The sequence below is a fragment of the Camelus dromedarius genome, chromosome 12 (genome assembly GCF_036321535.1).
Source record: "Camelus dromedarius isolate mCamDro1 chromosome 12, mCamDro1.pat, whole genome shotgun sequence".
In the NCBI taxonomy this organism is placed as follows: domain Eukaryota; kingdom Metazoa; phylum Chordata; class Mammalia; order Artiodactyla; family Camelidae; genus Camelus; species Camelus dromedarius.
In genome coordinates, this window is record NC_087447.1 from 7,675,001 (window position 1) to 7,701,940 (window position 26,940).

Sequence of the window (26,940 nt, forward strand, 5' to 3'; positions counted from 1 at the left end):
CTGGGACCCTCTGCAAGCGTGTCCTGCACACAGGGTGGGAGAGAGGTGCCCGGGACCCCCGGGTCCGGGAGGTGAGCGGGCGGTGGCCCCGTGTCCGCTGTGCCTTTGATTGTTGGCTCATGTTGCGTGTCTTTCTCTGTCTTGAGGGAAAAGTCTGGTTAGTTCCTCCAGGTGGGCAGGACCTCTCAGTGGGAGTGTCAGGCAAGGGGGACACCCATTTCTCTGCCCTCCTTGTCACCCACCTGAGCTCAGCTCAGAGAGAGGGAACCAAGTCACCCAGGCTGGTGACCAGATCTCAACAAGTGGCAGGATTTCTTTATCAGGCTCACAGCTGGAGATGGGTGGGTCCCAGGGAGAGGGAAGTGAGATGCTTCAGGGAGGAGGAGCCTCTCCTGGGGCCAGACTGCCAGTGGGCCTGGTGCAGGATGAGAGAAAGGCTGTTGCCAACACACCTGCCTGGGCCCCTTGCACTGAGCCTGAGGGGCAAGCGAGGAGGGAGGAAGAGATGAGTGACACCCCTGCGTGCCAGGCGCTGCGCTGGGCCTCAGTAAGCTGGCATGGAGGGGCATAGGGACCTAGCATCGGCCGTAAAAAAGGTTTAGGGGGGATGACAGCAAAGACCTTCCTGCAAGGACTCTCCAGGCGTGGACTTTTGGGCTTTCAGGTGTAGGGGCCGCGTGGGTGGGTGTGGGAAGGACAGGGGCCACAGCACTGTGGTGTCTCCAGGTGGCCACAGTGTCTCAGGAGCTGGCTTTGCCAGGAAGTGGGGGCTGGGTCAGCCCCCCACAGGTCCCCCTGTGCCCTCAGTGTGCCCAGCACAAGCTGGCAGTTCAGTAACGGGGTGGAGGGGGCAGTGACAGTGGTCTCCAAAAGCCCCTGGCCTGCCAGGCTCTCCAGTGGGGAGCAGGCAGCAGCTTCCCTGGGGCTGATGCTCTGTCCGGGGCACAATGTCCCCAAGGGGAGAAGTGGAGAAAGGCAGGCTTTGCTCCTGAGACATCAGGGGTCTTGGGCAAACCTGTAAATCATATTAATGTGAGAAAGTGGGCCTGACCCCAGTGATAATAGAATTTCTGAAACTAGAGAAAAACTGTATTAAAAATGCAAAGGGAGGGAGGAAGGGAGGGGGAGCCAAGAGCCAAGGGGATCTTCTTGTGAGTGTTTTTAAAGAAGCAAATGTGGGTATTTCAGGCAACTACTTGGAACATTTCAAAAGAAATGGTAAATGCTTAAAGTCTTAGAATGAAAAGTGCCTCAGGCAGCCGTCAACCTGGCTGGGCTGGGAATGGATTAAGCCAGCAGCAGCGGTAGGTAGCGCTGAGTAAATTGAGCTGGGAGGACAGCTGGTGGGACCGTGGAGGAAGCTCACTGGGACAGGGGCCTGGCATGAGAATGGACCCAGGAGGCAGCTGCACCTGGGAGGTGGCCCCAAGAGAGCCAGCCGCAGGTGGTAGGTCGCCCTCTGCACCCTTGCCCGTCCAGACTCCTAGATGGGGCAGCGCGTGTCTGTACTTCCTCTCCAGGGGCCTCCTGGACACTGAGGTTGGAATTTTACAGGCTGCCTGGTGACACAAGCAGCTCTTTGATGGTGCTGAGTGGCCTGGCTGCAGGATGGCCCCGACCTGTGATTTTCAGGGGACACTGGTTGTTTTGAGCAATCTCTGGAGATCTTCCTTACAGGGTGCTCAGGGATGATAGAGTAAGTCAAAGAACCAAGCCTTGGCTTAGGCAGGAAAATATCTGCTACCTCCCCATCAAGTGCTTGCATGCTCCAGTGACAGAGAGCTCACTACCTGTTTCTTTTTGCTGGGCCAGAATTTCTCTTTCCTGACCTTCAGATTTCCCTTTACAGTAGCCCCACTTCCCTTCCACTGGCTGCAGGGACCACTCAGAGACAGACACACCCTGGAACAGAAAGGAAGCAGAAAGGCACATGGCTTTAGAGTCCTCCTCACTAAGGGACTGGTCTGGCCACTTACCCTGGCTTTTCAACCCAAAGGCAGATGGGATCTGGAGGGCAGGGGCAGAATCCTGCCTGGGGGGAGGGGGGGGCGCTGTGACAGCTTCTGAATGATCTGTGTGGGCCACATAACCCCCAACCCCGTCCCAGAGGCTGAGCACAGGCACACATCGGAGGCAGAACTCCTTGCCCTCAGAGCTCGAGCCCCGGCTCCATCTAGCCGAGCGTATCCTGAGTGCTGGGGCACGCGTGGTGTCAGCCTTCAGAGACCCTCAGCTCCCTGTGAGCCAGGCCCAGAAAATCTCTGCTTTGCCTACAGCCACTGGGGGCAGGTTCATGAAATGTGAAAAATCTCCCTTTCCCCTCACCTCCAAGGAGTTTAATCTCTCCTAATCAATTTAGCAGACTCACTTGGTTGTAAACGGTAATGATTTGCATTTTTGAGCCTCCTTATCCCTCCTCAAGAAGAGATGCCTCCTCTGTCTGCGCTCTGGAAGGCCTGTGCAGGCTGTGAATTGCTTGTTAGCATTCACCCTGGCGCCCGTCCAGCACCAGGCGTCCGCTGCCCGTCACCTGTACTGATCTGAGTGAGAGGGGGCACGGCGCATAGGACACCCACAACTGACCCCGGCCGAGCCCCGGCCCTCGGGGGCTCAGGCCCCCAGGCCCCTCCTTCCAGCAAACACCCCAGCTCTCTCCCAGTCGCCTTCGTGGCTCCATCGCTCCCTGTCTGCCGCATCCGATTTTCCTTTTGTATTTTTCATAAGCGCGAGGCTCAGAAACCCGGTCCTCCCTGGCGCATTCAGCAGGAAGCAGATTTCTGAAGTGGATTGGCTTTGGGACTCGAGCTGCCATTGTGGGGCGGGGAGGGGGGTCCTTCCCTTGCTCCACAGCTCTAAGGGAGTAAAAGAGGGAGGCTCAGATGCAGTCCCGGCCCATTGCTCAGCTCCTTCGCTTCTCAAGGCTCTAGTCAGCTCCCTGAGGCCCCAGGAAACCTCTCCTGGCCTGTCTCTCCCACTCCTGGCCTCTGTCACCTGCCTTGGGCCAACTAGAACCTTCCAGAATTGGCAGAGGGGAGGGGCCCCCATTTGGCCTCTGGAGCACCCAGCTTTTCTGGGCAAGGCTAGACCCTGCCTTAGCCCACCCCAGCTTTACAGAAGGGGAAACAGGGGCCGTGGATTTGAAAAACACACTTTCCCTGTACCTGTCTGGAAACACTCCCTGACCCTTCTCATTCTCTGCCCCTTATGGGGGCTGGTGGGCCCTCCTGGACCCCTAAGGGAGGGAGGAGGCAGCCTGGTGCCCATTGAGGAGGGGAGAGGAGGCACAGGCAGGCGTGGGCTTCGGGCTTTGGGTGGGGAAGCCCGGGGATGCTGCCATCTTCCAAGGCACTGTCCCCTCCCTGGTGCCCCAGCTCCAGCCCCCAAGCCCCAGAGGGCCCCTAGTCATCCAGGCAGCCACCATGTTAATGGGAGGCGGGCCAGGAAGCAGGAGCCAATTTAGAGAAGATGGAGGCTTCTGTGGGAGTCGCGGGAAGAGGGAAGGAGAAGAGGGAAGAAAAGCAGCTTTTGATGCACATCATGTCTGCGGAATTGAGTATGACTAATTAATAGATTTTATTCTTAGTAATCTCTTAAGCATTCCATACGTCGGGCCCCACGCCTGAGCTGAGCTTACAAGAGGCCTCTTTCGCAAAATGCAAATGACTTGCCTGGCCCTGCTGCCTTCTCTTGCCTTCCTTGCCTTCTCTTTCCTTTTTTTTTTTTTTAAGGGGAAATTTAAAGGAAAATTGCCATGTAATAGAAAAGAGATTCCAATCACTACATCTAATTACCAGGAAGGGTAAACCACTTAACCAAAGAAGTGTCATGGACTTTTTTTTAAAACTTTAAACCTGCCTTAAATGCCACAAAATACACTCATCAACACTGAGGTCAGTGAGGTTGCTCTGGCTAGTCAGAGGCTGCAAGGGTCAGGCTGGCCACCCCCAGAAGGGAGATTCTAGACAGAAGTGGGGCCTAGGCCCTGTGTCCTCCCGTGCTTCCAGGAGGTAGAGGCTGGACACCCTGGCACATCCTCTCTCACTATATTACACGGCTGGTTCGGAGGAGCTGGACCAGGAAGGGATGGGGTTTCAGAGTGGACCTGGCTTCAGGCCCCAACCCAGGCTTGGGGGAACATGGGGCAGCAGACATTTGGAGGCTTGCTTTCAGAAAGGACACTAGGAAGATGTCGGGATGCTGAGGCCAGAAAAGATGAGGGGGTGCCCCTGGGCCCTGGCTGAGCTGAGTCTCCACTGTCTTTGGAACTTACACTGGCAGGAGGATGCCTGCAGCCAGGCAGACAGGGACAGCCTGGTGTGAGATGGGTCCGAGCCCCATTAGTGCAAGAGCCGGGAGCAGGAGACTGATGTGTCCTCAGGCCCAGAAGGGCCTGGGCCTGCTTTGTGCTACAGGGGGAGGAAAGTTCATCACCCAGGCCCAGCCCCGAGGGCGCTGCTGGCACAGGCAGGATCTCAGAGCTGCAAGGCCTCCCCTACAGCGCTCCCTGTGTATGGCCACCTGCTGTTCCCCTAATGCCTCCCTAGCCTCTAAGAGGATGATCTGACCTCTTGCTAGGCTCACAGAAAGGAGAAAGGAGGACCTAGAGTGACAGCAGGGGACCAGGCATGTCAGCAACGGGGGTTGGAGCCTGGCAGTGGGGAGGCCGGGACGGATTTTTCTGGGACACTGGCCAAAAGCAGGAGTGATGTCTTTAGGGAGGAGACCACGTTTCAGAAACAGCAGAGACCTTAGACTTCTGACCCCTGGCCAGTGCCCCACACCCTCGTGCACCCTCTCCTCCTGGACACTAGTCTTGGGGCCCCTCTGCTCCTCCCTGAGCCATCAGAACTGGCCTTTGTCTAGGAGCTCTGCAGGCCAAAGGAAGGGCAACTTTACATGGATGTGAAATTAAGGCTTGGAAAAATTTCTCTCCTGACCTCACTGTATGAGAAAATTCAGAGGCAGGAAAAGGAAAAAGGCTTGAGCCGAGAATGAATTGTGCCCATGACCCTGGGCCTCTCCCTGGGGGGATCCCCTGCTTGGTGACACCATCCCTCCGGCCTGGCAATGGGAGCCGCGCCTCTTCTCCGCCTCGCTTGCGTGGCTGTTGTGTCCACTTCTTTCAACCCCGCCGTCTTCATGGAGGGGCCAGCAGCATCTTTTCATGTCCTGTCAGTGGCTGGCCCCTGGGCCTGTCATGGCAGCCCTGTGACTGTTGTTCAGCTTCCTCTTCCTGCCTTTGGCTTTTGCCAAAGCAGCTGAGGCCTTTTGAAAGCGCCACGGCCAGGATCTGGACCCGTTCTCATCCTCCCTGCCCTCAGACCAGCGTCTCTCCTTTGACATCACCCTTCCCGGGTGCAGGACAACAGGCATCTTGATAGACAGTGACCCAAGTTCCCTGAGTGCTGGGATGCGGAAGATATCAGAACCCCAGGCACCACTCCTCTCTTCTTTCCAGATTTGCTGTCATTATTTCATCATTGTTTTAATCTCATGGCTCGCCAAACAGCACTGTCAGTTGATAAATGACGGTGGCATTGATTCCAGAGGGAGGGGAAAAAATAATCTTAACTCTTCTGAGGGCTCTGGTCAGTACCTTTTGGGAGGCTGGCACTTTTAGAGAGATGTGGTCTTCCCTCTCCAGAGCAGAGTCCCAGGGGTGGGCATGGCTGAGTGCTCGGCATTCTAGCGGGGAAGCCGTGTTGTCTCCCAGGGCTTTTCTGAGAATTTTCATGTCTTTTTCTGGGCTTTGTTTGAACAACCATGGAAACCATTAGGTCTAATCAGCTGATATTAAAAAAAAAGAAAAGTCCCTGCACCAATTATCTATCTCTGGAGGAAGCATGTAGCACACAGTAAATGCTCAGAACGTAGCTGTTGAGGTGATTGCATCTGTGGGGGTGTGGGAGGAGAGAGAGGAGGACTCTGGCCGTCAAAGAAAGCTTTTCTCTGTATCAGAAAGGAGCACAGCCCAGCTCTGGCCAACCTAAGATAGGATCAAACCAAAAGCACTCCTTGCCCAGGGTTTCCCCAGCCACCCAGCCAGGACAGACATGCCTCTGCCTTTAGGAACAGCATTACCCCCCTCTTCCATCCCCAACACACTTTGTCTACTTAATGATTTCTAGGAGAAAGCAACATGTTTGCAACTCTGTTGTCTCAGGAAATTGTATGAACTGACCCCAAAAGTACTGTAAGGACCATATATGTGGCTCTATCTACCCATCTGTATTTAGAGACACGACATAAAGGTAGACAGGTAGATAGATGCACCTCCAAGTGGCTGGGAAAGCCACAGCTTCCGTGGGGCTTCCACAGAGTATGGTGCATGGAACTGAGGAGGGCTTTAGTGTGGGAAAAAGAAAGTTTGTTTTTTAATCGACTACATCGTTCTTCAAAGAATGCAGTGAAAGACGCACTATTTCTGCAAATCTGTAAGGGAAATGGCATGGAAAGAACCCAGGAAGAGATTTCAGGACAATATCTCCATAGCAAAAGATCTTTTCTTCCCTTCTCCTTTGTGAGGAGCCTGAAACCTTCCATCATGTTGTCTCCAGTAAGCAGCAAGCAGCGAGAGCTGCGTGGGGGCTACGCGTCGGCTGCTTCTGTAACGGTCCCTTTGTGATGGCCCTGCACAGAGCACAAGGCGTACACAGGCGTTGCACAGGTAGTATCTTTCCAGTTCAGGGAAGAAAATATCCAACCTAACCCTTCCTGCAGTATTATTTTTAGTCTTTCCCTCCCCACCTGGCATCATTTGGTATAAATTATGTCTTCAGTAACGTCAAATCCCCCTCCTGCCTTCTATTCTTTAAAAAAAAATTTTTTCCCCACTGTTGTGTTCTACAAAATTGTCAACCCTCCCAAAACTGCTTTCTGCTGGGAGAGTCATAGTGGAATTTCTTTTCCTCGCTCTGTCAGATGGCAGCAGGCTGGGCAAAGCCACGCAGTCGCCACGCCAGGAGGAGGCAGGAGCTGGGCGCTGGCATCATGTGTAGGAGTAATCTATGTCAGGGATGCCGCCGTCCCTGTAGCCCCGCGTGGTGCCGTAGCCGATGGTGTGTGTGCCCTTGCAAAGGCTGCTGCCATTGGAGGGGAAGATGGTGTGGACCACGTACTCCTCTTTGGCGCGGTAAGGGTTGATGGGCAGCATTTGCAGCCCGGGGCCACGAATTTCCAGGATGGAGTTATCCTTCTTGGTCCCCGACTCCATATAGTCGTCCTTTTTCCGGTTGCCCCGGTTGTAGGCTCGCTCCTGGGTCAGCAGGTCGCTGGCTCGGTGCACATACCAGCAGATGGCTCCCAGGACCAGGAAGAGGAAGACAAGGGCCACAGCGCCACTGATGATGCCCGCCAGGGGCAGGCCTGCCATGGGGTCGGCGCTCTGCTCCTGGTTGAGCGTGGTGGTGGGGCTGTGGCTGTCGGCCGTCTCTGCCTTGGCACACACGGGCGTCTCATCCGCTACGTAGGTATTGCCGGTCTCCATGGTGACCAAGCAGATGATATAGGTGGACTTGGGCTCCAGGGCTGTCAGCAGGTACTCTGTCTTGTCCCCCTGTACCAGAGTCTCCGTGATGGAGCCCACGGCCGGGCTGTGGCCCAGACGCAGCCAGCTGAGCCGGAAGGATGAGGCAGGGAGCGTGGCCTTCCACGTGATGCGGATGGAGTCCGCTGTCAGGGGCTTCACGTGGATGACCAGCGTTTTGGTGCCATCACCCGTGGCCATGGGGTAGTCGAGGTTGGAGTCAGGTAGGCGCAGCCCTGGCCTCTTGGCCTTGAGGGTGAAGAGCGAGCCCTGGGGCGTGGTGGCAGAGGCATGATCACTGGCTGTGGTCTTGGCAGCGGCATTGGCCACGCCACCCTGCGCCCCTGCCTCAAAGCACTCATCCATCTCGCTGGTAATGTCCTTGATGGCCATGCCCCGGACCTTCTCGGGGCCCTGGCACATGAGGCCACGTACGTTGACCACGGCCGCCCGCGCCTTCACCCAGTCACGCAACCACAGAAGGTTACAGCCGCAGAACCAGGGGTTGTTTCTGAGCAGCAGCTGGGCCAGGTTCTCCAGGTCATCGAACAGGCCACGGGGCAGCGTGGTCAGGTTGTTGTTGGACAGGTCCAGGCGCTCCAGCTCGCGCATCTTGGCCAGTGTGTTGTAGGGCACGTGGCTGATGGCATTGTCTTGCAGGTAGAGCTTCTGTAGGCGGGCGCTGGGCAGGTTGAGGGGCGGGGCGGCCAGCGAATTGCGCACCAGCGAGAGCTCGGTCAGGTTCTGCAGGCGGCTGAAGGTGTCGTCGGCGATGCGCTGGTTGGCCAGCAGGTTGCCGTCCAGCACCAGGCGCCGCAGGCTGCTGAGGCCCTTGAAGGCATGCAGCGGGATGGTGGAGATGCGGTTGTCGTCCAGCCGCAGCTCCTCCAGTGTGCGGGGCAGCCCCGAGGGGATGCTGCTCAGGTGGTTCCTGCTCAGGAAGAGCAGCTTGAGCTGCTTGCTGTCAGCGAAGGCATCCTCCTCGATGCTGACTGTGGACACGGAGTTGTCGTCCAGGTGCAGCTTCTCTAGCAGTGGGATGCGGGCCAGTGAGTCCCGGGCAATGGTGCGCACGTTGTTGTCCTGCAGGTGCAGCTCCCGCAGGGAGCGGGGCAGGTTGACGGGGAACTCGTCCAGGTCGTTCTCGTACAGGTAGATGACCTGCACATTGACCTTGGTCTTCAAGTCCTGGGGGATGCCGGCGTTGTTGATCTGGTTGTTCTGCAGGTAGAGGGTGGTGGCATCATCCGGGATGTCGGCGGGTATGGAGGTGAGCCCCCGGTCGTTGCAGTAGATGAAGCCATTGTCACAGCGGCACACCGAGGGGCACGTGGTGCTGTCAATGACCTCCGTGAGGAAGGCGATGAGCCCATAGCAGAGGAAAAGCCAGTCCCGCAGGTCCATGGTGGCCGTGGTCATCACGACAGTGGCCGTGATGGTGGCAGCGGGTGTGGTGGTGGCAGTGGCAGTGGGGTGTGCCACCACCATGGTGGACAGCTGGGGGAGCTGGGCCCCCACCTGACTTGCAGCCTCTACACCTGCAAGGAGCACAAGACACGTGCGGTGAGAGTGAGTCGGGCACACCCCTGCCTGGCATCAAAAGGTCACTATATTCAGGGCCACAGGGCAGAGGTCAGGCCTCGAGGCACACGCCCCGCAGCCCTTTTGGTGCCAAGTTTACATCACAGATGATCACTCGGGCTGAGGTTAGCCTCTAATGACCCCTGGCTCACATTAATCTCACCGGGAGCCAAAACCCTTCCTGTGAATGACACAGACAGGGCCACGGCCCTCCCAGACTTTGACTGTGAGCCTCATGAGGTTAATTTAGTGGGAGCTAGGCCGCAGTTTCGGTCTCTTCTTTCAAGGTCTCACACTAAGCCAAGTCTTTACGGCTGACGCTGAAAGTGGCTGGTCAGTGTTGATGGGATGGATTTAGGGCATGTTTTATGGATTCAGAGCTACCCTTTCTCATTGGAACGGGAAACTTGCATCCCTCTCTGGCTAGGACCCAGGGTTTGAAAGGAAAGCTTGTTTCTGCAAGACCTGAGAGCTCAAAAGCAGGGAATGGGGTGGGGTGGGCGTCACTAGAACCTGCAAAAAGAAGCTGCCAGCATTGTCGCTGGCAAGCAGTGGAAAGCGAGGAGCTTCATCGTCTGGTGTTAAAACAACATGTCCTATTTGTCACTCGTGCATCTTATAGACAGAAGAATGAGGTGTCAACAGAGCCGCTTTCTCGTGCATTTACAGAAATCTCTTTCTAGCAGAGATGCCCTCCCTGGCTTTGTGTTTCGTGTTGTGTGAAAAGTAATTCCACAACTTGCCCCCTTCCCAAATCGTGAAACTTTCAGCTATTTTGAAAAAAAAAAAAAAGTTTTCTTGCATTTAAAGACAAGAGACAAATAAAAGGAGGGAGGGGGTCCACGCTCTGAGGGAATTGTCTGCAAGGAGTAATTTTGGTTTTCACAAATGGAAAAATTGCAGTGTAGATTTTTCTCATATTACTTTACTGTTCATAGAGGTAAAAAAATCAATTAAAGAGAAATTATCTTTCAACCTCGGTGGGGAAAATGTCTTCATGCAGCCGGCAAAGGTCTGTTTTACAACTCCAGGTTCACAAAGGCTCTTTAGTGTGGGACACAATGGCCTCTCGGAGTCTCAGCCAAGGCCCCAGCCTGGATGGCAGCCCTGATGTGCAGAGCAGAATTGGGACCAACTCCCTGTATGAGTCAGTCGGGACCTCACTCCCATGCCCCAGGGACCGAGTGTCTCCTTTTCTCAACCACATCACACCTTTCTTCCTTCTGTCTCTCTGTTCCTGGGCGGCTCCTCTCCAACTAGCACACTGCTCCTCGCCCTTCAGGAATATGTTCAAATGTCTCTTCCTCTGCTAGGTGTTCCTGATGTCATATAGAGCTTCCCTCTGCTCCATCCATCCGTCCATCCACCCACCCATACGTCCATCCACTCGCCCACCCACTGTTTATTCATCCATCCACCCATCCATACCTCTGTCCACCCACTCACTCATCCATCTATCCATCCATTCACCCACTCACTTATCCATCCATGCATCTGTCCATCCAGCCATCCAACAGAACTTTACTGAGCACCTACCATATGCCAACCTGTGTTCTAGCCACTGGGAATTCCATTCTGATGGGATGGTAGCTCACACTATAATAAAGACCTCACCTAGAATTTTATGAATATTTAAGTCATTTAATCCTCCCAGCAAATGTCAGGTTAGTGCCCTTGTTATTCCCATTTAACAGATGGAAAAACTGAAGCTCAGAGACATTAACTTACTCAAGACCACTTGAGAAGTACTGAGGGAGAACCTAGGCCAGGATCTTGACCACCACTCAGCTTGTAGCACTGCATCTTGTGCCCAACTCTGTGGGCTGCGGGTCACGCTGTTTGGTAACTAGTGTTTTAATGTCCCCAGCTAAATTTTGGGTGCTCTAGGGCAGGGACTGTGGGCTGTGTAGGCTAGTATGGCTTGGCATTGGTGACAACGCAAAGATAGAAGGGAGTCGGCCGAGGTGCCAAACAAGGGAGGAATGCCTCTGCCTGCTCACTGCTGCCCCTCAGCTCATGCCGTTTGCACTGGCCTGTGGCTAATGCTCTGACTGCGCTCAGAGCTTCTTTGCAGCATGATGCTTTGTCCATGAGGTGGACTCAAAGCAGGCTGAGGCCAGCTGAGGATACCTGGCTGGAAGCAAGTGAGGGTGAGGGCCGGGTGCACAGGGTCTGCACAGGGAGCCAGAGGGGAACGAGGTCCCGAGGGAAGCTGGGAGAGAGGTGGACTGATGAGAGTGTGCCCAACCCTCTGGGCCTCTGCAGCCAGCTCAAGCTGCCTTCCACCAGCACCCGTGGCCTGAGGGGCTGAGGACATTTGTCTGCTTACCCCAGATGCTTCTTTGGAGGTTGGCCTGAGCCTGTGGGTCATGACCCCACTCACACCCCTGCCCCTTGGGACTTGGACTTGGTCTTTGCTTCCCTCACATGCACTCCTAGCTCTCTGGATTTGGACAGGGGTAGATCCCAGCATAAGGGGCAACCCTGTGGCCAGACCCTACCCAGCCCCCTCACAGGCACATTTGTACCTGTGCCCACCTGTCACATACACGTAGGTGCTCGGTCCCATTTCATAGCTGAGCAGCCTGAGGCTCGGAGACATGAGGGGCCCGTCCAAGGTCACAGCCAGCTCAGGCTTCCAGCTGCACATCGGTCCCTTTCTCTGCACAGAGCCACAGCTATGAAGGTTATGGAGCCTGGAGGTCCTGTCTCAAGATGCTTATGAGCAAAGAGGCAGGGCCAGGGCAGGTGCTGGGGACAGGAAGGCTCAGGGCTGCTCAAAGGCCACCTTGCCTCAGTCTCAGAGGTCAAGTTTGAGTCCAAGAGCACCTCTGCCCAGGCTCCCAGCATGTGGCCAGAGGACGCACATTCTCCCTGGTCTGTCAGCTGCTGTGAGTCCTGGCACAAGGGATATGGGTGGCCCTTGGGCTCAGGGATTCCAGAGCAGTGCCCTGAGCAGGGGGCAGACTCGTTAAGGCCAAAGCCAAGGCCAGACTGCATTCTTTGGCATGAACATCAGTTCCTGGTGCCCGCTCAGCTCATGGCCACAGCCCTCAGCCTCCAGGGGCCCCAGCATCATAATAGAGTCTAAATTGCATCTTTCAGAGATGCCTGATGAATAACCAAGAAGCATTTGGGAGGCAGGGACCCAAGGCCTTTCTGCTCCCTGGTCTGTGAGCTTCATCCATCTTGGCAGAGCCTCCCCTGCCGCCCCCTTCCCCAAGGTTTCCCCAAGGCCTGCCTGAGGCTGAGGCTGAGCCCTCTGGCTCCAGAAAGGCAGGGCAGGGCCTAGGGGTGGGGAGGAAGACAGTACACCTCCCTGAGGAGCTCTTTAATTGCCCAGGTACCTCGAGGCCTTTTTATTCCCTTGTTGTGTGTTTGATGGTTTATGTGGCCATCAAACTAAACCTGGTAAATCGCCCATCTTTTACGGGGTCACTTGTCATTGTTGCGAGAATCCTGCACACTTCAGCGTGGTGTGAGTTATGACCTGCTGGCTCCGTGACTAACAGCAGGATCCGTGGCGTGCGATGGGGTTCGGGGAGGGGAGCAGTGAGATGGCGCAGACTGGAGGTATCCAGACCCCCATTAGCCAAGGGGTGACCTGGGACATCATTCTGGGCATTCGCCACCAGTCCCTAGCTCCTGCCATCTTCTAGGACTGAGAAACCTGGGTTCAAGTGCTGCCTCTGCCACTTCCAGGCTGTGAGATCTTGAGTGAGTTACTTGCCCTCTCTGAGCTTCAGTTTCCTCATCTATAAATGTAGTCATAAAGTCCCCTTAGAGGCGAACTGACTACTGAGGATTCAGTGAGATAATACATGCAAAATGCCCTCTCCTAAGCACAGCCTGTATATCCCAATCTGTTCTAGCCTCTGTTAATTGCTTATCTCTTTCCTCTGCCATCCCTGTTCACTCCTGGGCCCCGGCTGTGCCTCCAGGGTAGACTGGGACCCTGTAGGCCAAGCTGCTTCCTGGCACAGACTCCTTGTCAGTTGCTGTTATGTGGGGTCTCCCTCACCTCAAATTGTGCATCCTCAGCCCCGCTCCCCCAAGCTAGGGTGGAAGAACTGACCCTAAGTCTGGGCCACAAAGAGCTGGCCCATCAACACCAGGCCCCTCCCATGTGACCCTGGCTGCTCCAGCCCTTCCTTCATGGGGGGCCCTCCTGGGGGTCCAGTCCCAGAAAAGGAATGTGAGTGGGTAGGACCTACAGCTCAGTTCTCGCCTCTGCCCTCTTGGAACTGAGAAGCAGACCACCTCCGGTTCCTGAAGGCCCTGCCCTCCCTTGTGCTGCCTCCGGGCCTTTGCATGTGCTGTTCCTGCTTCTTGAACTCTGGCACACCTTCCCCACTCAAGCCTCGCCAGGCCAGCTTCTGCTTATCCCCCAGGCCTCAGCTTGGACGCCCCCTCCATGAAGCCTCCCCTGAGCCATGTCCCTGGCTCTGCTCCCTGCACGCACTTGACTGGTAAAGCAGGCGCTGAGTGATATCTGTAAATATCTGCCACCTGGACAGAGGCGCTGCCCCTTTGGAGACCCCTGGTCTCCCAGCGCTCTGCCCAGTTGTCTTTCCCAAATCCTATCAAGCTGGGGCTGCCAGAGGCCAGGGCCGTCTGGGGAGTCAGAGCGAGGACAGCATGCAGGGGGCAGCTGTGGGACCTGAGGCCCTGACATGCTGGAGGGGACATAGTGTCTACTGCTGCAGGTTCCTGGGGGGCAGTTAGACATGCGCACACCAAGGGGCTGAGTGGGGGCAGGGGGCACATTTCTGGAGGGAGCTGGGGGTTCCAGGCAGCAGAGGGAAGTCTGGGCAGGCCTCTGTCTGCCTCCCAGCCCTGGCCTTCCTATTTGCCAATGAAGGCAGATCATGTGGGGACGTCCAGATGCCGGGTCCCATGACCTCAAGGCCCTTTGAACTCTGTGCGCACAACTTCACTCTTGATCTACTGGTGCCATTGAGGACTTGTAATACATGGGGGGAGGGCGTGGGGATTCTTTTAAAACCTAAAGTTAATTATTTTTCTAATTTCATGCTGCATGCATTATGCATCAGCTGTTATCACCGGCGGTAATTGCAGACAGGTATGCAAATCCACTAAAAATGTACCTCGAGTTCACCTCACCGCGTAGGCCGTCTGGGCAGTGCCGGGCAGCGGGATGTCCCGAACTTCAGAGAATGCAAATCGCTTTAAAAAACAAGACTTTAAAATTGTGTCTTAGGAGGTTAATTATATTGATAACAGTGTTCGATATTAAACTATTCAGGGCCAGAGAGGGGGGGATGAAAGGAGACACGTGTAATTTTGTTTCTTTCTGTCTCTACATTATTTAATAAGATGTTCCTGTACCCAATATTTCTGTCTGTCTCTGTGCATTTTTAGTAAAGCTGCCTAGACTGAGACGTAATCCTTTTGGGAAGGAAAAACGAAAGGCCAGGGGAGTTTCAAAGGGTAGGAGAGGGGCCTGAGGGCTGTTATTCTGGGGGCAGCCTTGGAGAATAGGGCAGGGGTCCCAGGTCTGCGCTGCTGGGTTTCTCAACAGCCTGGGTGATCCTGGCAGCCAAGAGCCAGAAGAGTAGCAGGGCAGCCAGGAAAGCCTGAGAGCGGTGATGCTTATAGGTAATAAGACAGAGGCTTGGAGCTGGGTGGAGCTGGGGCTTCCCCAGGAGCTGTGTGGCATCCCCCCACAGGCAGGTCCTATTCCTGGTGAGATCCCTCCCCTCCCCCATTTACTTATCACCAGCTGATTGTCCAGTCCTTCCCACTAGGATAGCACCTCCTACAAGTCAGGTGTGGTCTGTCCTTTTCCCTGGCCTAGCACAGAGCCTGGCACCAGAGGTGATCCTAAACACCTGCTGAATGAATGACTGACTGAATGAATGAGGTTGCCAAAAGGGAGGCCCCAGAATCTGAAGCCAGGACAGGGCAGTGGGAGAGAAGAGGGGGGCTGGCCTTCTGTCAGCCCCACCTGGGAGGTAATAATGACAGGTGTCCTCATCACAGCAGCCCAAAGGGGCAAAGGGACCAGTCTGAATTGTGCAGCAGGTGGTGGAGGAGCTGGACACAAACCCAGGATTCCTTTCCTGGGTGTCATACCTGCCTGTCTCAGCTGCCCAGTGGGGCCACCCCAGGCTCCTCGGGAGCAAACGTAGGGAAAACTCCTGGCTGTCCCCTCTCATCTCCTCTGACAGGGTGGCCCACCTGGCCCTGTCCAATTTCAGGTCTGCTTCCAGACATAGAGGCTGGCCCCACTTTCTTAGAGATGGCCCCTTCCCTCCCACCCCCACAGATATGCACAAGGGTAGAACTCACCCTCAGGATCCTGGAATCAGGGAGGTAGAGGACCTCACAAAAACAGAGAGAAGAAGGGATGGGTCCAGGGTAGAGAGAGCCTTCCAGCAGCTGTGGAGGCCAGCTGCCTCCTCTGGCCTTGGCCCTGAACTCTCAAACCCTTTCCCAAGGGTTTGGCATGGACAGGATGATGGTGGAGAGTTTCCAACTCAAGCAGGGTCTCCTGGGGGCTGCCTTCCCCCGCCAGCAGCTCTGCAGACCTCTCTGACCCTGTGGGGTCAGGCCCACTAGTAGCAGCAGCTGGCAAAGCTGAGCTCCAGCTGCACGCTCAGCCCTTCACAAACTCCTCTCCTTTCCAGCTGTTCACAGCCCTGTGGAGCCTGTCTCCCCAGGGCACAAAGAGGGAGCACACTCAGGGAGGGGAAGGGATGTCCCCAAGGTCACACCGCTCACAGCTGGAATGCCAGGGTGCCAACCCACCTCTGGCCCACAGCCCGGTTAGCCGGTCTCTGCTTTCCTGCCTTGGGATGGAGGGAAGCAGTATGGCTCAGCAAAGGCAGAGCCCAGCACTGAGCAGATTCTCTGTAAATATCTGGGGTGCCAGCCTGCTGCTTCTCCCTGCCCCCTCTACCCCCGGCTTGGCCTCAGCCCCAGGAATTACCCACCTAACCTCTCTTCAGGGATGGGAGGAGGGTAGGGACAAGTGATGAGGCTATGCAAGGGGTTGGTGGGATGGGAGAAGGGAGGCCGGCTGGGCAGGGGCCCAGCTCAGGCTCCGGCGAGCTCAAGACGCCTCTCGGCCCCGCTGCCGGGCTGGCGCGCCTTTATAATAAATAACAGCAAATAGCCGATCCACAGGGCATCTTTCACGCTGGTGGCTAATAACACGGCTATTAATGCCCCCGCAGATGGCGTGCACACCGTGCTGCGCTGACGAATGTCCCGGGCCCTGGTGCAGTCATAAATCAGCCCCTCTCCTGGGGAAGAGCGTGAGGAAGTGTCATTTTCCATCTTGGTAATGAATTGGGGCTTCCCTGCCCTGCCCAGGGCGCCGTCGATAGAGGTTGCCTAGGATTTGTATTTGGGGAGGCACGAGGCCCTCCCTTCTGGCCTCTGGGGATCTGGAGGAGTAGTTCCTGTCCCCTAGGCAAGACCCTGCCCTCCAGGTGCTCACTGCTTCTCTGTGACCTTAGGGCACTTACTGCCTGTCTCTGGGACCCATCATGCCACTCTCACCAACAAAGGGGCTGAACTGGAGACCAGAGCAGATGATGCCCGAGGGCCAACAGGTACGGGCCTTGGACAGTGGCTTTGGATCACTCCTACCCTGGGTCCTCCTGGCCAGGGGAGAGGCAGGCCAGGATGGAGAGGACTTGTGAACCCCTTCCAGTTGGAGGGCAGTAGGTGTCATGGCCAGGGGCTAGGTCACCAAAAGTCCTGCCTCCCTTAGGCCTCAGGGCTGCCCCCTTTGGTTTCAACTCAGAGTGAGATGTCTCTCCCCTGAGGGGGGCTGTGCAGTGGGGCCACGGCAGGGGGAGGGGCAGTAGTCCTACTCCAGGAAAGGGCCACCCACCCTGGGACAGAGACCAATGGCATAGGGAGGGGGGACCCACGAGGTAGCAAATGACCCCTCCCCTGGCAAGTAGATACCACTAGTTGCTGTAACTGCACACGCTGGGTGGGTGGGATGGAGCTGCAGACCTGGGAACGTGACCCAGCTCAAAGACAGCAGGCACTAGCAGTCCCCAGAGAACTAGGTGCACTGCGCCCTCTGGGCCCAGGAGCCGCGGGGCCTTCCCAGCCCGTCCAGACCCAGCTGCATCTGCCTTACCTCCTGCGCTATAGCCTGGGAGCCCGCCACTCTGGATGCTGTGCTTGTGGTCGAGGTGGGCCCGGGCCTTGCTCACATGCCCGCCTGCTGGCCTTGGCACTTGGCGCGCGGACCACAGACCTTGTTGTTGGGTGGTGCCAGCGGCGCCCGGGGCACAGGGAGGAGACCTTGCTGGGCTCCTTGCGTTCAAAAGTGGCTGCGGGTCCAGAGCAGCATCCTCCGTGCCCTAGGCTGCGGGCCCTGCTGGCTTCTCCCCCCCGGAGTGAGGGGCTCTCATGAGGGGCCTGCAGGGGTGCCCCCCGAGTCCCCGGGACTCCCGTGCACAGCCCGAGGGTGTTCTGGGCCCCTGCTCCCCAGGCATGCCCTATGGCCTGGCACCCATCCGGAGAAGAATGGTCTCGCAGCCCTCGTTCAACTTTCGCCCTTTTGTCTGTTGGCCACCGCCTCCTCTGAAAGCCTTCTGCGTGGCTTTTACCCCTTTTTCTTTACCAAGTTTTTGTTTTTTTTTTAAAATCCCTTTAAATCACTTGGCAGAATGGGCTCCGGTACAGAGAGCGTTCTTGCGTGACAGAGCTGAGAGGGAGCCGCTCTCCAAAGAATGGGTATTTCTGCCACTCAGGCTGTGTCTCCGGTGGGGAGGAGGGGGCCCATTACCCCGCTGAGGAGTTCAGATGTTCACCGCGGGGCTGGAGCTGCTGATGTGCGCCGCTGAGCTGTCAGGCCCCACACGCCCCTCTTCGGGAAGATGTTTGGTGGGGGGGGTGCTCAGTCCTGCTTGGCTGCTCCTGTTCGTAGAAAGGTTTTCTTGCTGGGGAGGTAGGCAGACGGGTTATTCCTGCTTCACCCCCGGTCTTGTCTGTCCAAGGAGTCCTTCTCACCCACTCCCTGCCTTCTCACCTGCCAAAAAAACAATACGAGTGATGAAGCCCCGGGAAATGAGGAGCCACGCAGGACAGCCAGCCTGGGCTGCAGCCCCCTCTCCTCCCATCCCTCCGGAAACCTGTTTTCTTGAATGTCCCTTTCCCGTGATCTGTGAGGGGGCTGGGATTATTCTCTGCCATCTCTCTTCTCTTTTCAAATCCAGATCACAAACAGCTGGCCGTGCCCAGCACCCTTCCCTGCAGCTCCCTCCTTTCCCTTTTCCTGGGGGTGGGAGGACTGGGACGAGGCAAATGAAGTTCTGAGGGCTCCTGGCTGTGCCGGGGCCGCACGCCTGGCCCAGAGCTAGCTTCACTTCTCCCGGCACCTGCTCCTCTTGCGAAATGTCATTCAAAGGATCCAACTGGGCCACCACGGCCTTGGCTTTCAGAACCAGTGCTGCCTCTCCCCACGGTGGGGAGCAGGAGCATCAGGGACGCAGGGAAGTGGCATCCCTGGCCTCCCTCTGCGGCCACCCTCCCCTTCCAGGGAGACCTGGGGGCAGGGCCAGCTCTTCCTTAGCATCTAAAACCACCAGAGCCCTCCGGGTCGCCTCTCATTAGCGTGGCATGTTGAAGGCCCACGGTGCCCTGGTGTCCATATTCCCCCTGCAGGAGCCCCTCTTTGGAAAAGGGCTTTTATTACACATCTGAGAGTGTTAGCTCTGGTTTGAAATCGGATCCAGACGGGCTTGGCTGCATCTGGGCACTTTTCTTTGTAGGGACGAAGGTGGCTGATTTGAGAAATGCACGTTGTCTGGGGCTGTTGCAAATAAAAACATGGATATTTCAGGGTGCTTGTTTTAATAAGTCTAGAGCCCAGACTGTAGGGGTCGGGGGTCACCGTGCACTGGGCGTCCAGCCCAGCAGGGAGGGCGTGTGGGAAGAGGGGCAGGTGCTGGCCAGGTGGAGGGCAGCCTGAGGCTGACGGGTTGACTGGCTAAGCAGGAAGGTTTTGGGACAAGCTTTCCCAGGTGCCAGGAGGTTTAAGAACCACCAAGGTTTTGGAACCCATGGGACATCTATCCTGAATGGCTAGGGTCTGGTGAATCCTCAGGGTGTGAACAGGCAGGTGGGGTGCGGCCCCCTGGGAAGGGGCAGGGTTGGGGGTAGACAGGAGGGAAGAGGATGACAAAGTCCCCATACGAGGGGTGAATGCTGGGCTCCCGCCTGGCTCTTGTTACTCTTACACCCGTGTGATTTCATCCAATTATAAACTGTAATTTCTCTATGAAAGCGAGAGACGGAAAGAGCCCAGTGAGGTCATCTGCCTCCCTGACTAGGATGAGGAAACTATTTTATACCGTGGTGGGTGGGGGTAGGGGCAGAGGCAGCTGGGCCTCTGTATTTAGAGAGGATGGTGGCAGTGTCCTCAGAGCTGAGGCTCCAGGCAGCCATGGCCGGCTGATCCCCCAGGATAGAGCTCTGCTTTTGAGATTGGGAATCCAGGAAGGCAGCTTTATCAGGCCCTTCCCACAGCCCCTGGGATAAAGGTGAACTCCTAGGCAGCCTCCAAGGCCCACCAGACCCGGCCTTGCCTGATTCCCCCACCTCGTCTCCCACCACCTCCCCCTAACTCCCCAAGCTGGCCCCTGCCCTTCCCCATGCTGTTCCCTCTCCTGCAAGAGTCCACCCAACATCCCCCCTCCCTTCCTGTCCGTCCGCAAGGTTGCACAAACCCTGACACCAATGACATAATATCTTGAAAGGAATTGTCTTCCTGGTTCAAGGAAGGGACCACATCTGCTTGTCCGAGGCTGATCTCCCGGTGCCTGAGTCAGTGCCTTGCCCACAGTAGGTACTTAATAAATGCACCCAGTGAATGCCCCACTCTGCTTTCTCAAGTAGAAAATCAAGGGTCCAAGCAAGGCTCTCGGTGAGCCTGTCCAGCTTTGTGCATTCTGGGTCCCCCTTCCCTGCACCTCCCCTTCCCTGCGTGTGGTTCTCCTGGGAACTAGGCAGCATGCACGCCCCAGGCCCCACTGAGGACGTGGGCTCCTCGAGTGTTTCTGCCCTGGGTGAGCAGGTGCCTCTCGGGCGTCTGGGTGGGGTGTGTACTCCTAGTGCAGCCTGGCTGCAGTGCTTGCAAGGTGTAAGGACTTTGCACGTGTGGGTGCGTGAAGGTGATTGTGAATGGCCACCTTGTGCACTGGACCCAGGAACACATAGCAGTGAGCCGTCCTGGCGCACCCCTACCGTCACGGCCACAGAGTCCCTAGCAGCCACACTACTGGCTGGAATAAGCCAAGGCCACACCGTGCAAGCAAAGTCGATGGTTGTATGTGGACTTTCTATGCGGCCGGTCAAGCCGACCGAGGACAGAGTGAATCTGTGTGGTCCCAACAGCTCATTAACTGGGAGCCACTCTTTGGCCAGTTCTGGGCATTGTGACCACAGGACAGCCTCTGCTCAGCCTCCTCGCCTCGGCTGTCCTCTCTTCCCATAGGTCTGGTCCCTGCGTTCGGGTGCCAGAGAACCATTTTTTTGGGTCAACATAATAAAAGCTTCCATCTGTAAGTACTTGAGATGCTTACACAATTTTACTTTTTGTTATAAATAAAAACATCATAACTGTATTAAAAGAAATTTGAAAGGGAGGAAAGAAAGCCAAGTGCACAATCCCCCCTCTCTACTTCATTCTTGGCATTTTGGCCAGATCTATCTGCCTGTACGTATGTGCAGTTTACAAGGAGACAATGTCCCTTATCCTTTTCCAAGTCATTTCTGCTTTGCCATCTCCCCTGGGCCTTGGGACAACCCAGCTCACCTGACAGGGCGGGGAGGACTGTCCCCACTGTGTAGTGACACTGAGAAGGGGGGACTTGTCTCAGTTTGTATGACCTACGTGACAGCCAGTACTTCAAACTCTGGGCCAGTTCTCTTCTCCCTGCACAACCCCAAGTCTCAGTGCAATAGAAACACAAGGTGGCCCTTGGGCCCACTGCACCCAGGGACCTTAGGTTTCTCCTGAGCCCCTCTTGTGCAGTCATCCATCTCCCCATCCATCCATCCGTCCATTTATCTCTCCATCCATCCGTCTACCTATCCACCTTTCCATCCATCTGTCCATCTCCCCATCCATCTGTCTGTACAGCCCTCTCTCCCACCCTCTATCTCTCCATTCATCCATCTACCTGTCCATCTTTCTGACTGTCCAATTTTTCATCTCTTCACCCATTCATCCATCTATCTGGCAAACAGGTACTGAGTTCCATCATGCTTCTGCCACCGTGCAAGACACAGGGATCCAAAGAGGAGCCCCTGTCCTCCAGGAGTTCGTGGTCCAGTGGGGAGGCCACTGGCTTGCAGAGGGCCACAGTGTGAGAAACACACACAGGGCTCTAGCAGAGCCAAAGCCCCGCCTTGCCCAGCCTGGATGTGGGGGCAGTGACTGGGTCACAGTGGGCTTCCTGGGGGAGGTGACGCTGTGCTGTGGTTCTGAGGTCCTCCAGACTCTCGCATCACAAGAGTCATATGTGAGCTCAGTGGCAAGCTAGAGTGGGGCAGGTGTGGCCAGGGTTCCCTCTGACCACCTAGCCGCCTTCCAGGGCCACTGCTCCACCTTTGGACCTCGGGGCTCCCACCTGAAGTAGAAACGCTTTTCAGTTTTACAGTTCCCACCTGCCTTGAAGATTGGTACTCACTGATATTAATTCGTATGTTAGCAATTAGCCCTCCTGCTTCTTTCCAGCCTATGGCTCTTCGGGATGGATTTTTATGTGTGTGTCATTCATCAGACGCCTGTATGTGCTGCTGGAGACCCAGGTGGGCTTTATGGCTGGTGACTTAGCCGAGTAGCATTATAAATGAATAACACGCCTGCCCCCTTCCCTGGGCAGAGCTGCCCTGTGGCAGAGAGGGCAGAGTTTAGATCATTGTAAGCAGGTCAAAGCTGGTGTGAGCTGGGAGACCCAGGGTGTTCTTTCATTTTAGACTTCCAGGCTGAGGTCAACATCTGTGTCCAATCTTTAGAGATGAAAAGGCTCTTTGTGGCTCAAAACTGGAGTTTGTTCCAATGGCTGCTGACTTCATCCCACCAGGACAGCCATCCACAGGGCCTGTCCCTTCTCCCTCACTGCCTTGTGTGGGTCACTCCTTGTTTGTGCCAGCATGGACCCGGGCGTTGTCACTGTCATGTTCCCTCTCTCTGGGGGCAGAGGGCTGGGGGTCAGGACCACTGGGAAGGGAGAGCTTTTCCCTTTGGGAGTGTGGTCTGTTCCTAAACACAGTCAGCAGGGTAGAGGGTTGGGCAGGAAGGGCATTTCAGGCTGAGGGAATAGCATATGAAGAGGCTCAGAGGTAGGAAGGGCTTGTTGCAGTCAGAAGGCTGGTGTCCCAAAGCCCTGAGTTTGTGGAGGACAGTGAGCAGAGCTGAAGTGGGAGATGGAATTCTGGCCTAGGGGGGAGTTTTGAATGCTCTACTGAGGGGCCTGGTCTTCATACTGAGGGTAGTGGGGAGCCAGAGTGGGTGCCCAGGCAGGGAGGGGCATGACCAGACCTTTGTGGAGAACTGGAGGGACCAGGATACATGGGAGGGGACGAGTGAGGGGCTGGAACAGTGTCCCCAGGAAAGGGGTGGGGAAGGGGCTGATTCGGAGGCCTCCCTGAAGACAGGCCAGGGGCTGAGTGGGTTCCCTCCCCCTTCTCCTTGCCGGAGGGTGGCTGAGTGCTCTCATGACCCTATGAAGCAGCATCATGGGTGGCTTGCCTGCTGGGGGCTCCAAGCCTGCCTGAAGGGGATGCAGGTTCTAGGTGCCCCAGGAAGGGCAGCAGGAAGGGCAGCAGGAAGGCCTCCGGAGGGGGCATGTTGGAGGCTCCAGCTCCTCCCTCTGCACCGAGATGGCCCCAGCCTGCCCCCTTCTCACTCGCTCTGGCCTCCGGGCTTGGCACCCACACAGCGCAGCAGGTGAGAAGGGGAGGAGGTGAGAGCCTGCGTTCAGGCGTGAGCCCTCCGAGCTTCCACGCTGCTAATTAAACCATTTCCTGACAAAACCCAGACGTTCCAGGACGGCTGTGTGAGCAAGTGTGTGAGCCAGTCTGCAGGCGGCCTCCGGAGCCCACGCCCCCTGCCAGCGCCCACCCTCAGGGACAGACCACGGGGGGACCAGGAGGGCAGTACCCAGAGTAGAGAAGCCAATGGCTCAGCGTTCCCTGGGGGCTGCTCTTCCAGGACAGAGCTTCTCTGGAGAAAAACCCCGGGATGCCCACCACGATGGGCTGTCCTCCTTCCTGTCTGGGTGGGAGCCAGGACCTGGGGAACAAGGGCGGCAGTGGCCAGAGGTGGCCTGGGAATCACTCTCATCCCCTGGTGCTGGGCTGGGAGAGCAGCCCAGGGGCCACATTGGCCTGGACTCTTGGCCCCTGCTGCCCGCCTGCCCCTGGGCCTAGCAGCCCCTCCCCTGGGGCCTGGGGGCCAGGGTGCTGCCCCTATAACGTGGCTGAGCATCAGGGACCCAGAAAGGCCGCTGAGTGGGCACTGTCATCCCTGGGCAGCAGCGGGAAAGAAGAGAGGCAGGCGCCTGAAGAGGCCTCCTGCGCCTGGAGTGCTCTCGTGCCTTTGAAATCTCCTCTGAGCCAGCGGGCGGTGGGAGGGACTGCGTGTGGCGGGAGCTGCGAGAGCTGGCAAGGGCACAGGCCAGCCAAGGGCTCCTGGCACTCAGCCGGGCTCATGACCGCTGCTCTCGGCCTGTGGGCAGGGAGACCCTCCCACGGGGGCGCTGCAGGTGGCTCTGATGTTTGGGAGGGGCAGGGAGGGGAGAACACACGGTCCTCCAAGGCCTGCCCCTCTGCCCGCAGAGAGGGCCACAGTGGCCCGAGCCTGCCTGTGCACGACAGGGGACATGTGCAGCCTTTGCCCCCTGCCCGTGACTTCCGGGAGGGAGCTGCCTACCGGCTCTACCCTGCAGGGCTTGTTGTAACTCTGTTTCTGTACATGAGGGTCTGTGTCCAGCCCATGGGAGCCCGGGGAGGATGAGTCTGGTGCACACAGCGAAGGCTGGGCCTTTCTCGGGAAATTGACCTGCTTTTGCCAGCAGAAGAGTGGCCATGTGTTTGCCACTGTGCCCCACTGTGAGCTCTTAGCTGGGTGGGCCCTCAGTGGATGTGGGTGGTGGGAGCACCAGACAAGACCCAGTCCCCTCCCAGTCATCAGCCTCTGCGTGCTCTCGCCCGGGCCCCTGGCCAGGAGATGGGTCTTACAGTCTGCGCGCCATAGCTCTTGAGCAGATGTTTGAAGCGGGATTTTGCTGGTGTGTCTGGTAGGCCCTGGGGGTCATGGTTAGAGGTGCCCCATGGGAGCAGGCTAAGGAGCTTTTGGAACCTAGACTCTGCTCCAACGGTGTTAGTTCCCCTTCACCGCCCCTTCCCTTGGCCCCTACCCCTGCCTCAGATTTGCCCTGTGGGCACAGGTAGGGGCCCAGGATCCAGCATGTACCCTGGGGACCATCAGCACCCCTCCAGCTGCTGCATCCAAAATGCCACTCCTCCTTAGACCTCCACCACTGACCATACTCAAAGCTGTGAGCAGGGGCTTCCAGGCCACGGACCTGCGCCCTCCAAGTTACCCAGGTGCAGCCAGTGGAAGCTGCCTTTTTTTCCAGAAGCGTCCACTTCCCTCTCGCCAGCTGTGCCAGCCTCTGGTCCCCAGGAACAGGCGCCCTCTCTCCCGGCTCCCCTGGCTCTCTGGTTTCCCTGCACCAGCAGAAGCCTGTGCCAAGGGATTTTTGCCTCTGTGTTGGAAATCTCTTGCCCCCTCCCCTTCTTCCCGTAAACTCACTCTCCGGCCGGGAGCAATGCTGCGCGCCCAGGCCAGGCGGCCAGACTTTGTTAATATTTACAGCGAGTGGCTCAGGAAGCTATTAGCTTCCTTTTCTTGTTGTTAATTGAAAGAGGAGAAAATGGTTGTAGCACTTCAAAAAGACTTAAAGCGCAGCCTGAGAGACCAGCTGAACTGGGAGGAAGGGAAGAGAGAGAGAGAGACTCTTTTAAATAAAGAAAGGAAGCCCACACCTCACACGAGGGTGGAATGATGCTCCGGCAGCCGCCTGCCTTTTCTCAGAGGCTTCCTCATTGCCACTCATTGTATATTTTCCTTTTCATTTGGGATTCGGCCTTAAGGCTAGAAAGAGGAAGAAAAAGGATTCACAGTGCACTTTGTTAATAATGGGGCTCTTTGAAGCTGTGGCTAACGAGGCCCCTGGTACCTTCGCTCCTGGAGCAATGGGCTGGCCTCGCCCAGCAGCTGCTTCCCTGTCCTGTGGCCACCAAAACATGGGCACTTGCCTCCCAGGATACAGGCCCAGACAGGAGGCCTGGGCTAAAGCAATTCTTAGTCCCCTGACCTGGGTGTGACCTTGTGGAATTGCTTGGCCTCAGTACCACTCCCTGACACACACACCATGAACAGCCGGGGTCAGCCAAGGATGCCATGGTCATGGTGGATAGGGACTTTCTGAATCCTGGTAGACAAGCAGCTGGGAGTCCAGCATTGCCAGGTCTCTATGGTTGGCCTCCCCGAGCCACATTTCCTAGAGATAAATTATCCCTCCTACTGCACCTGTGTAGTTGGCTTCTGGAGTCTGGCCTATGATGTAAGCAGCCAAATGGCTCTGCCAGTCTCCCTGCAGTCAGATGGGGTGGACTGGGTGACTCAAAAGGTCTTAGCTCTGGCGGCCTGCCATTTGTTTCTGGCTGACAAGTGCCCCCTCCTCCAGAAAGCCTTCCCTGACCCTCCCTTATCCCCAGCCTGCTTTAGAATGGCTCCTTGGGCTCCCCTGGAGTCCTGCTGTCTATCAGCCTGGCCTCCTCTGTGTCTGCAGAGCAAGGTGCTGACTGCTCCAGACACCAAGGGCCCTGGCTCCTGGTTCTGGACGGGCTGCATTAAAGGAGGGACAGACTATACATTGCAGGAGATCCTTGCCACCCTGCACCCTCCCTGCTTCTGCCCAGCTCAGACTGAACAGGAACTCTATTCAGTCTGGGCTCCACAAGAGGCACAGGAGGATGAGGCCCAGAGTGATGAGAACTGGCCAGGACAGTGATGGAGCAGGGTGGGGCCATTCTGGGAAGAGAGCTGTTCCCCTGTGCTCCATTTTCTGGACAGCTGACCTGGAGAAGGAAGAACAACCTATTCTGGGAGGCCCAAGAACTAGAAGCACCAGGAGGGATTCAGTTGAGGAAGAAATCTGTAACAGGCAGAGATGCCCAAAGACAGGCCAGACTACCATCGCCAGGAGTGTCCGAGGCCCAGGCCGGACAGACACTTGGCAGTGAGGGTTGACCAGGATGAACACATTGAGGGGGGGCATCCTACGCGACCCAGGCTTCCTTCCCCTGGGGTCTGCGCTTGCAGCCATGCTGGTGCTCCCTCTGGCTACCTCCGTCCTCCTCCTCCCAGCCCTGGTCCCTGGACTCTCCGCCCTGGACTCTAATTGTCTTTAACCCCCAGCCTGTGACCTCTTCAGGGCAAGGACTGTGTCAACAGCAGTGACACTAACCATAGCTAATCTGATTGGGTTCTGACTACAGCCCAGGCCCACAGAGCTAAGTGCTTCATGCGGGTAATAATAACACAATAACAGCGACAGCAGCAGCAGCCCCGTATTAAGTCTGACGTGGCACCGCTCTTACACCACCTCACTGAACCCGCAGGCACCGTTATTACCGTTTCAATTTTCCACGTGAGGACACAGAGATATTCAGGAGCCTGCCCAAGGTCACACAGTAGGTTCACCATGGAGCCTGAACACAGACTCGCTCTTGTCTCGGCTCGGCGCCCACAGCACAGTTCCGGTGTG

General features: G+C 56.6%; 2 protein-coding genes across 4 annotated transcripts in view; one reads left to right on the forward strand and one right to left on the reverse strand.

Moving 5' to 3' along the window:
* The window catches only part of MACROD1 (mono-ADP ribosylhydrolase 1), a 143,563-nt gene that overhangs the window by 32,532 nt on the left and 84,091 nt on the right, over positions 1–26,940 (forward strand). The window lies entirely within an intron of this gene.
* FLRT1 (fibronectin leucine rich transmembrane protein 1) overlaps positions 3,541–26,940 on the reverse strand; it is a 76,818-nt gene continuing 53,418 nt past the window's right edge. The window contains exons 2-3 of the mRNA XM_031448213.2: positions 17,229–18,125; positions 3,541–9,063 (exon numbers count right to left, since the gene is read on the reverse strand). Of these exons, the coding sequence (XP_031304073.1) occupies positions 6,989–9,013 (2,025 nt within the window). The 5' untranslated portion in view covers positions 9,014–9,063; positions 17,229–18,125 and the 3' untranslated portion in view covers positions 3,541–6,988. The remainder of the gene's footprint in view (positions 9,064–17,228; positions 18,126–26,940) is intronic.